Below are 10,861 nucleotides of genomic sequence, written 5' to 3'. Positions count from 1 at the left end.
GTGGCTACCTTCGCAAAAGCTAGTGGGGTGTAGCGGTTTGGAGCAGTGAACCCTATTCCGGAGAACTGGGTTTGATTCCCTGTTCCTCCACATGAAGCCTGCTGGGTGACCTTGGGCTAGTCCCAGTTCTCTCCAAACTTCCTCAGCTCCACAAAGTGTCTGTTGTCGAGAGAGGAAGGGAAGGAGTTTTTGAGCCGCTTTGAGACTCCTTCCAGGAGAGAAAGGTGGGGTGGGGGGGATAAATCCAAACTTTTAAACTCTCCCTCTGTCTTACCTTGCACCGTGGTCTTTCTGAGCCCTGTTATTTGAGACCTCTTTTGCTTTATCACTTCTCTACGACCCCCCAGTTTTGGATGCCAGAGATGGACGGGTGGCAATCTGCCTTCTTTTCTTGCTTTCCCTTGGGCCTAGACACCAGCCCAAGGAGCCCCCTGCCTCCCCCCCACCCCCTCAGTCACCTCTTTCCCCATCATGCCCCTCATTTCTGCCTCTGGAAGGGCCTTTCCTAATGGAGGGCTGCTCCGGTTATGTACAGCATTTGTTTCAGAGCGACGAGTTGGGAGAGCCGGAGGAGGAATCCGACGTGGACAACTCCAGCGTTCACAGCTCCTCGGTGCGTTCAGACAGTTCAGGGAGGGTCAAGAAACTGAAGCGGGGCAGACCTGGACGGAAGAAGAAAAAAGGTGAGCGCGGGGTGTAGGTTGCCAGCATGGGACGTGCACCGCCGTCTCCTTCCCTGCTGTGCGAGGTGGCCTTTGCACTTGGGTTCAGAAGAGGCAGACCCTCTAGCTTTCTCCTAGAAACAAAGCCCTTTGCTGAGGAAGAGTGGGATTCTTCTAGCTTCCTGACTGTGTGGCTAAGGAATCCAGAGTTTCAACCACAGCCTCTTCTTCATTTCCTGAGCATAAGTGTGCAAGGAACTGTGCGCTCCCTACCACAGTCTGTGCTGATAGCTCAGGGGTGGGTCTAAGTCTTGACTTCCCAAAGGGCTCCTTTGTGCTCATTCGCTGATCCATCCTTAATGAACTGAAGGGGCGGTTTGCTAAGCTTAAGAAGAGCGCTGCTGGATCAGACCAAAGGTCTGTTAAGTCCACATAGTGGCCAATCTGCTGCCTCCAGGAAGTCCGCAAGCATGATGAACGCAACAGCATCCTCCTAGTCTGATCTGAACAGGCATACTGTGCCTGGTACCGGAGGGTAGATGTCCATCATGACAAGTAGCCATTGGTTGGCCCATCCTAAATGAACTGACCATTCAAAGCCTTCCAGGTTGGCAGCTGATCATGGCGTCCTGTGGCAGTGAGTTCCACCTTTTAACGGTGCCGAGTGTGGAGATGCACTTCCTTGTGTCTGGCCTGAATCTCCCACCATTCAGCTTGGGTGGAGGACCCCAGATCCTATCGTGTTTTCCCGAAAATAAGAACTACCCCGAAAACAAGTCCTATCGTGATTTTTCAGGATTTTTGGAGGGTGCTTGAAATACAAGCCCTCCTCCAAAAATAAGCCCTACCGGTAGTTACAGATCAGGAGGGTGTGATCCAGCAGGGTGCTCCCTGCCAATGAGGATGCAGCTTGCTTCACGCCTGACGGGGAAGCAACGGGCTGCCAGGAGCCCGCCTTAATGAATTGTGAAGGTACCATATTTCCCCTAAAGTAAGCCCTACCCTGAAAAGCATCTTTCGGTGCAAAGATTAATATAAGACCCTGTCTTATTTTCGGGGAAACATGGTAGTCGTGGGACAAGGAGAAAAGCCTCCAGTCTCTCTGCAGCAGGCGTAATTTTATAGGTCTCTATCCTGTCTCCCCTTGGTGGTGGAGCGTGCCACCAAGCTGCAGCGGACTCATGGCGACCCCTTGGGGTTTTCAAGGCGAGAAACAATCAGAAGTGGTTTGCCACTGCCTGCCTCTACATTGTGACCCCGGACTTCCTTGGCGGTCTGTCGTCCAAATACTAACCTCGGCTGCCCCTTCTGAGCTTCCAAGGTCTAATGAGGTCAGGCTAGCCTAGTCAGAGTACATCTCCTTTATTTGATACATCGAACAGCTCTGAGCATTTTATCTGATGCTCATAGGGCAGCTGCTTCTCCCTCTCATTATGGTGGACAATGTGTTTCACTGACATTCCCTTTTTGGGGTAAGCGGTGAATGCAGTTTAATTGGCGCCCTTCAGTCCCCTGGAGAGCGGGGCTGGTTGCTCTCACCCTCCCAGGACCCGTCCCTGTTCAGGTAGAGAGGAAAGTTGCGCTTGGTTTGACACCTGCGGAAGTTCGCTGACGCCTTCTGCTTTCTCCCTGCTCCCCGGCCTGGCAGTTGCTGGCAAAGAAGAGGCAGACGGCTACGAGACAGACCACCAAGACTACTGTGAGGTGTGTCAGCAGGGCGGGGAGATCATCCTGTGCGACTCATGCCCCAGAGCTTACCACCTGGTGTGCCTGGATCCGGAGCTAGACAAGGCCCCCGAGGGCAAGTGGAGCTGCCCCCACTGCGTAAGCTGCTCGCCTTTCTTCCTTGTTCTCTGCACACCGGCACCTCCCGCCCTTGCCTCCTCTGCTTGCAGGGAAGGAGCTCGCCAGCCGCAGCCTTTGCTTTGCTCCCAGGGTAGGCCCGGCCGCCGCTCCGGAACCGGGGCCAAGGATTCCGTGCTTGCAAAATAACGCTTCAAAAGTTAAGCAGCTGATTCGAATTCTGCAAGTGGGACAGGCCAGCCCGAAAACGATGCATTTGCATGTGCTGATTTGTAGGATTCTGGTTGCAAAACAGGATATGTTTTCAGGCTAGGGGTGAGGGGAAAATCTGGGGTGCAGAGGGACCGCGGGGGTGCTGTGTGCATAGAGACAAGGAGACGGGGGCTTGGGTTTTGCGGAGGGGGCTGCAAGGGGGTCCACTCAGCTGCCTTGTGGTTTCCAATAAACCAGTGATGGTAAACCTTTTAGAGACTGAGTGCCAAGGGCAGAGCGAGGGGAAACTGCTCCTGGGGCACGTGTGCGCCCTGTGTCCCTTCCACGCCCCCGCCCTGCCCTGAAATGCCTCTGGAATGTCTCGAAACACCCCTGCCCCGCCCCCAAAACACCCTCGCCATGCCCCCGCAGGGGCACGCGCTCAGTGTGTTGCACACCCCTCACCCCCTTGGCGCTATGCCACTGCCGAGTGCCCAAACTGGGGCTACGGCTCACGTGCCCACAAAGAGGGCTCTGAGTGCCACCTCTGGCACGCGTGCCATAGGTTCGCCACCATTGCATTAAATCCTTCTTGTGTTGCTGTGTTGCTGCAGACTCAGAAGGACCAAAAATCCCCTCTTAACAAAAAATGGGAGACAGTAATGCTTTCCATTCTACTGCTTTGCTAGGAGCCATAGTTTGCTCTTGGTGGGGGGTGGGGCATCTGACTCTTTGGGAAGAATCCTCAGCTTAATTCGTGAGGGCGACTCTTCGCCTCCTCTCCGATGATTGCCCTCTCGCGCCCATGGCTTTGCCCGCTGCTTGCTTGCCTCTGCTGAGAATTTAGGCAACGTGGAGTCAGATGCTGAGATGTCTGCAATCCATCCGAGCTCTTACTGAGATGCTCTGCCATTTTGGACCTTGGTGGGCCGATAGCCACGTGGCCCGTGTGTCATGATCCAGCTCTCTCTTTCTGTCTCTCTTTTTGGTTGTGCCGTGCTCCTGGCTTGCAGGAGAAGGAAGGGGTGCAGTGGGAGCCGAAGGAGGAGGAAGATGAGTACGAAGGGGAAATGGATGACGGGGAGAAGGAGGAAGAGGACGACCACATGGAGTACTGCCGGGTCTGCAAGGATGGCGGCGAGCTCTTGTGTTGCGACGCTTGCATCTCCTCTTACCATATTCACTGCCTCAACCCACCCCTCCCGGAGATCCCCAACGGGGAATGGCTATGTCCCCGCTGCACGGTGAGGACTCTTGGCAGATATAAACCCAATTAATAATAATAATAATAATAATAATAATAATAATAATAATAATAATAATAATAATAATAATAATAATAATAATAATAATAATAATAAAAAAAGACCTGGTACGAGCACAAGCCAGAGAAGACCACAGAAAATGAAGAAGCAAAAATACTCTGGGACTTTAGAATACAGACAGACAGACACCTGGCACACAACACCCCAGACATAACAGTGGTAGAGAAAAAACATGTTTGGATCATAGATGTTGCTGTGCCAGTTGACAGCAGGGTAGAGGACAAAGAGCTGGAAAAGATCACAAAATACAAGGACCTACAAATTGAAGTTGAACGATTGTGGCAAAAAAGAACAACAATAATCCCACTAGTAGTCGGTGCTCTAGGAGGAATCCCAAGAAATCTTGAAAAACATCTGGAAAGCCTAAACTTGGACAGAACATCAGTCCACCTGCTGCAGAAAGCAGCACTTCTAGGAACTGCACATATTCTACGCAAATACCTCTAATATCCTAGGTCCTTGGGAAAGACTCGATATTCAGAGATGAATTCCAGACACTTGTGCTGTGTTGTTATGTATAATAATAATAATAATAATAATAATAATAATAATAATAATAATAATAATAATAATAATAATAATAATAATAATAATAATAATAGTTCAGCAGAGAAGTGGCAGACGCACCAATTGAAAACAAAGTCGAATGTGTATCAGGGAGGTCTGCCACCTGCCCGCCCACTACTGGGTCTTATTAGTTCTTTTGCAGGCTAAACGTTGTTATTTTCAACAAAGAGAGCCAGCAGTGGGCGTAGTGGTTAAGAGCAGGTGCATTCTAATCTGGAGGAACCAGGTTTGATTCCCCGCTCTGCCACTTGAGCTGTGGAGGCTTACTTGGTGAATTATTATTATTATTATTTATTATTATTATTATTATTTATTTATTTATTATTTATTTATTTATTTATTCGATTTGATAAACCGCCCTACCCCCAAAGGGCTCAGGGCGGTGTACAATAGCAAATGACAAGACAATAAAACAAATCGAATAGCCCCAATTAAAAACAATACAAAACCTTAAAACTATAGCAGCAGTAACCTACAAAAAATGAATAATAATAATAATAAAAGGCGTCTGGCATCAAACCCCAGTGGACAAACCCTGGGAGGGAGGGGGTAGGCAGATGGTCAAGTATATAGCCAGTGCGCAGGGCAGCAAAAGAGGGGCGGGCTCAGCGGCCGCCCCCCCCAAAAGCCTGGTGGAACAACACAGTTTTGCAGGCCCTGCGGAACTCTCCAAGGTCCCGCAGGGCCCTAACTGCTGGAGGAAGAGCGTTCCACCAGGCAGGGGCCAGGGCAGTAAATGCCCTGGCCCACGTGGAGGCCAGCCGCATCATGGAGGGGCCGGGGACCACCAGCAGATTCGCCTCCGCTGAGCGGAGGACGTGACTCGGGACATATGGGGTGAGACGGTCCCGTAGGTAATTAGATTAGCTTGTGCTCTCCAACACACGCCAGCTGGGTGACCTTGGGCTAGTCACAGTTCTTCGGAGCTCTCAGCCCCACCCACCTCACAGGGTATTTGTTGTGCGGGGGGGGGAAGGGCAAGGAGAATGTCAGCCCCTCTGAGCCTCCTACAGGAGAGAAAGGGGAGATATAAATCCAAACTCCTCTTCTTCTAAATCCAAAGGCAAAAGGAGACAACAGTCATGGTGGGATGTGGAAGGGTGAGGAGGAAGACCCCAACAGACCCTCTGGGCAGTGGCGCTGCCTGGTTCTGGGAAGGATTGTCGCTCAGGCAAGGAAGATGAGATGGCTGAAGGACTTTCTTCTCCTGTATGTTCCTGCCAGAGAACTAAGATCCCGTCAACCAAAGAAGCTTTGCCTGGTGGCCATGCAGGAGAAGGCTTTTTCTGTGGCAGACCCACAATTATAGAACAACCTTCTCAGGGAGATGTTCCCAGCCCCCCGACTCGCACCGGAGTCTGCAACCTGCGACTCTCCAGATGTTCATGAACTACAATTCCCACCAGCCCCTGTCAGCATGGCCATGCTAGCAGAGCCTGATGGGAATTGTAGTTCATGAACATCTGGAGAGCCGCAAGTTGCAGACCCCTGCTTTAGGAGGAAGACAGTTTTATTCATGATAGCATTTGATGAGTTCTTCTGCCTACCAGCAGAATTTTAAATTATTTTAACTAGTGGTTTTCTGTATTTTCTGTATTTCGTTGTTATTTATACTGTAAGCCACCATGAATTCCTATAAGCTAGAAAGGCGGCTAATAAATGCTTTAGATATAAACAAATGGCTGGGAGCAGCAGTGGCGTAGGAGGTTAAGAGCTCGTGTATCTAATCTGGAGGAAACGGGTTTGATTCCCAGCTCTGCTGCCTGAGCTGTGGAGGCTCATCTGGGGAATTCAGATTAGCCTGGGCAGTCCCACACACGCCAGCTGGGTGACCTTGGGCTAGTCACAGCTTCTCGGAGCTCTCTCAGCCCCACCTACCTCACCGGGTGTTTGTTGTGAGGGGGGAAGGGCAAGGAGATTGTCAGCCCCTTTGAGTCTCCTACAGGAGAGAAAGGGGGGATATAAATCCAAACTCTTCTTCTTCTTCTTCTTCTTCTTCTTCATCATGGTGTGTCTGATGCCTTTCTTCCCCATTCCCCAGTGTCCCATGCTGAAAGGCCGTGTACAGAAAATCCTCCACTGGCGATGGGGGGAGCCCCCGACCCCAGTAGCTGCTCCCCCGCCATCTGACACCAACCCAGAGGCCCCGCCCCCGAAGATGCTGCAGGGTCGTTCGGAACGCGAGTTCTTTGTCAAATGGGGCGGCCTCTCCTATTGGCACTGCTGCTGGATCAAGGAATTGCAGGTACAGCTTTCTCTAACGTCAGGGCAAAAGGTCCAAGAGGCCAGTCATGGAAAGATGCCTTCCCCCTTCAGAGGCCGTTAGCAGAACTCAGTATCTGGTTGTGTCATTCGAACATTGTGGCGAACTCTCTTGTCACCTTCATTCATATAAAGCCAGAGGTGAGATCCAGCAGGTTCTCAACAGTTCCCGAGATTGGGTTACTAATTATTTGTGTGTGCCAAGAGGGGGTTACTAATTGGGTCCGCTTTTCTGTTGGAAATTCCATTAGGTCCAAAAATCACAAAGTCCTGTTGTTTCCTATGTGGCTGGTTAGCGAAGGTAGAAAACGGGATAATTCTCCCTGTTTGGCTGTTTTAAAAACATGTTTTAGTAATATGGTAAAGTTCCTTGTTTAAGGAAAGTCTCCTTCTTTTGATTTCTAGAAACAAAATGAAGTATTTGAAAGTATTCAGTATTTGACAGGCAGTCAATTAGAGGAGAAGTAGTTGTTTCTGTTGGCAGGAGACGATAGGACTTGCTATAATGAGTTTGAATTATGGACAGAAAGATACCAGCTGGAAATTAGGAACTTTTTTTTTACAGTAAGAGTTTTTTACAGTAACAGAGAAATTATTATGCCCCGCCCCCGGAATGCCTGGCCACGCCCCCATCGTGCCCCGCCCAGCCCCATTGGCGCTACGCCACTGCTTGAATCCCGCCACCATGGGAACCTGTTACTAAAATTTTTGGATCCCACCACTTTATAAAGCTTACAGAGTCTGGGACAGGCAGGGCTAGTTCAAGATAGAGGAGTTATTGAAAAGGGTGGAGTTTCATGGAGGCTGGGTCAGCCTGTGGATATGCTAGCCAGTGACAGCCAGCCTTTTTTCCTATTCTGCCACTGTCAGCCAAGTGCTGGGCATGTATATTGGGTCTGTGGAACTTCTTGAGACATGTACTTGGTCGCTGTTGAGTCAGGCCTGCCTTCGGCTTCTGGACTCATTCTTATATTTGCAACCCCGTTTCGCTCCTCTCCTCCCTCCCCACTAGCTCGAGATCTTCCACCTGGTGATGTACAGAAATTACCAGCGGAAGAACGACATGGACGAGCCCCCGCCGCTTGACTACGGCTCCGGCGACGACGATGGCAAGAGCGAGAAGAGGAAAAGCAAAGACCCCTTCTATGCCGAGATGGAGGAGAAGTTCTACCGCTACGGCATCAAGCCTGACTGGATGACCATCCATCGCGTCCTGAACCACAGGTCAGCCAGGGCGTGCGCGTTAGTGAGTGAGACAGGCCGAATAACTAAGGCTGGGAGCAGCAGTGGAGGTAGGAGGTTAAGAGCTGGTGTATCTAATCTGGAGGAACCGGGTTTGATTCTCCGCTCTGCTGCCTGAGCTGTGGAGGCTTATCTGGGGAATTCAGATTAGCCTGTGCACTCCCACACACGCCAGCTGGGTGACCTTGGGCTAGTCACAGCTTCTCGGAGCTCTCGCAGCCCCACCCACCTCACAAGTTGTATTTGTTGTGAGGGGGGAAGGGCAAGGAGACTGTAAGCCCCTTTGAGTCTCCTACGGGAGAGAAAGGGGGGATATAAATCCAAACTCCTCTTCCCCTTCTTCCTCTTCCCCTTCTTCTTCTCCCCCTTCTTCCCCTTCTTCTTCTCCTTCTTCCCCTTCTTCTTCTACTTCCCCTTCTTCCCCTTCTTCTGCAGAGGCAGAGATGCAGTGGGGACATCCAGGGCGGCTTGCCCTGGGCGCCACCATTCCAGTCACATGGCGGGGGCGGGGCGGGAGGGGGCGCGGGGGCAGTTCATGTCCCAGGCACAGTTTCCCCCTCCCTTCGTCCCTGCCTCCAAGAGAATATTTTTGCTGGAAGAAACTCTTAGTTATTCCTGTATGTGTGAACTTTTTAAAAAGGGCACGGTAATATGTTTCGTGATGTTTTTAGTGCCGCTATATTAAGTGGGGGCAGGGGCGACAGCATGGTGCAGCCCGGTCTTATCAGCGCTCGGAAGATAAGTAGGGTCAGTGCTTGTATGGGAGACACTGAAGAAGAAGAAGAAGAAGAAGACTTTATTTACAGTCAATGATCAAATATAGGAGACACTGAGGAAGACTCCGGAGAGGAAGGCAATGGCACCCCTCCTTTACTTTCACTTGCCCTGAAAGCCCCTTGCTGGGCTTAGTCCAGATTGGATGTGACGTGACAACAATGAATATGCATTTATACATGTATTAAGTGGCAAGCCCAAAGGTGGGATCCAGCAGGTTCTCACAGGTTCCCGAGAGTAGGTTACTAATTATTTGTGTGTGCCGAGAGGGGGTTACTAATTGGTGATTTTGCCATGTGATGTTTGCCTTAGTTACGCCCTTCCTATCAGCAGTAGCGCGCAGAACTTGAAGCAGTCTAGCAGGAGGTGCACCGGCGTCCGTGGCAGCCTGCACCTGCGTGCATTCGTTTCCCACCCAAGGACCGGCGCAGTGGCTGCATCCTTGCCACAGCCCTGCCCAGGAATGCCCCGTTCCCGAAATGCCAGGCCACGCCCCTATCGTGCCCCGCCCAGCCCCATTGGCACTACGCCACAGTTTGAATCCCACCACCATGGGAACCTGTTACTAAAATTTTTGGATCCCACCACTGGGCAAGCCGGTCTAATATGCCCGTTCTTCGGGGGTTTTTCTGGTTTTCTCTTTTCTCCATCCCTCACTTGTTTCCTGCACTGCAGTATTGACAAAAAGGGCAACTACCACTACCTGGTGAAATGGCGCGACCTGTCCTATGATCAGTCCACGTGGGAGGAGGATGAAATGGACATTCCTGAGTATGAGTACCACAAGCAGGCCTATTGGCAGCACAGGTAGGAGAGAGCGGTACCCCGTCCTCCTGGCTGCTGGGTAGCGGGGGTGGGGGTGGGGCATGGAGAGGGGCGGAGCAGGGCAGCATTTGACTCTGGGTCATCCTAGCGCCATGGTGGCGAACCTATGGCACTCCAGATGTTCATGGACTACATTTCCCAGCAGCCTCTGCCAATTGGCCATGCTGGCAAGGGCTGCTGGGAATTGTAGTTCATGAACATCTGGAGTGCCATAGGTTCGCCACCACTGTCCTAGCGACTGTGGGGTGAGCAGCAAAGCAGCGGGGGAACGCCTGGCTAACTGGTGCCTTCCTGAAGACCCAGCATGTTCTAGTGGTTAAGAGCAGGTGCACTCTAATCTGGGGAACCAGGTTTGATTCCCTGCTCTGCCACTTGAGCTGTGGAGACTTATCTGGTGAACCAGATTAGCTTGTGCACTCCAACACATGTCAGCTGGGTGACCTTGGGCTAGTCACAGTCCTTCTGAGCTCTCTGAACCCCACCCACCTCACAGGGTGTTTGTTGTGTGGGGGGGAGGGAAAGGAGATTGTTAAGCCCCTTTGAGTCTCTTACAGGAGAGAAAGGGGAGATATAAATCCAAACTTTTCTTCTTCTGTAGGGAGCTAATTATGGGCGAAGATCCCACTCATCCCAAGAAGTACAAGAAAAAGAGGAAGGAACTGACATTGGAGGACCCACCAAACTCTCCCACCAATGATGTAAGCTCCAGGGCAACGGCTGCTAGGGTGGGGTAGGACTGAGGCGGCGCGTTGTTAAGTCTTCCGTTCTCCTTTCCTCGCAGCCCACGGTGAAGTACGACAGCCAGCCAAACTTCATCACCGCCACGGGAGGGACGCTGCACATGTACCAGCTGGAAGGCCTGAACTGGTTGCGGTTCTCCTGGGCCCAGGGCACGGACACGATCCTGGCGGATGAGATGGGTCTCGGCAAGACCATCCAGACGATCGTCTTCTTGTACTCGCTGTACAGGGAGGTAAGGGCAGACCCGTGCTGTCCTGCGCGAGTTATGCATCTCGCTCGCTTGCAAGGGCAGGAGCGGAAAACGCTGAGGAACCGGAAGAAGGCTCTCCCGGTCTGCTTCTGCCCACTCTGTAGAGCACAGGTGTCAAACTCGCGGCCCTCCAGATGTTATGGACTACAGTTCCCATCATCCCCTGCCAGCATGATGGGAACTGTAGTCCATAACATCTGGAGGGCCGCGAGTTTGAC

The 10,861-nt window shown here is 51.6% G+C and overlaps 1 protein-coding gene across 1 annotated transcript; it reads left to right on the top strand.

The window, feature by feature from the left end:
* Positions 1-227: 227 nt before the first annotated feature.
* Positions 228-10,724, top strand: LOC125424831 (chromodomain-helicase-DNA-binding protein 3-like; the record flags this gene model as incomplete). The annotated part of the gene is made up of 8 exons (XM_048482261.1): positions 228-683; positions 2,311-2,486; positions 3,671-3,901; positions 6,591-6,794; positions 7,824-8,035; positions 9,503-9,634; positions 10,251-10,350; positions 10,434-10,724. Coding segments are annotated over exons 1-8 (1,521 nt in total), but the record flags the coding sequence as incomplete, so codon positions are not given.
* Positions 10,725-10,861: the final 137 nt, after the last annotated feature.

Source organism: Sphaerodactylus townsendi, unplaced genomic scaffold (assembly GCF_021028975.2).
Source record: "Sphaerodactylus townsendi isolate TG3544 unplaced genomic scaffold, MPM_Stown_v2.3 scaffold_1168, whole genome shotgun sequence".
NCBI classification, from domain to species: domain Eukaryota; kingdom Metazoa; phylum Chordata; class Lepidosauria; order Squamata; family Sphaerodactylidae; genus Sphaerodactylus; species Sphaerodactylus townsendi.
The sequence above is the reverse complement of the archived record's forward strand: the minus strand, read 5'-3'. Positions and strand labels throughout refer to the sequence as shown.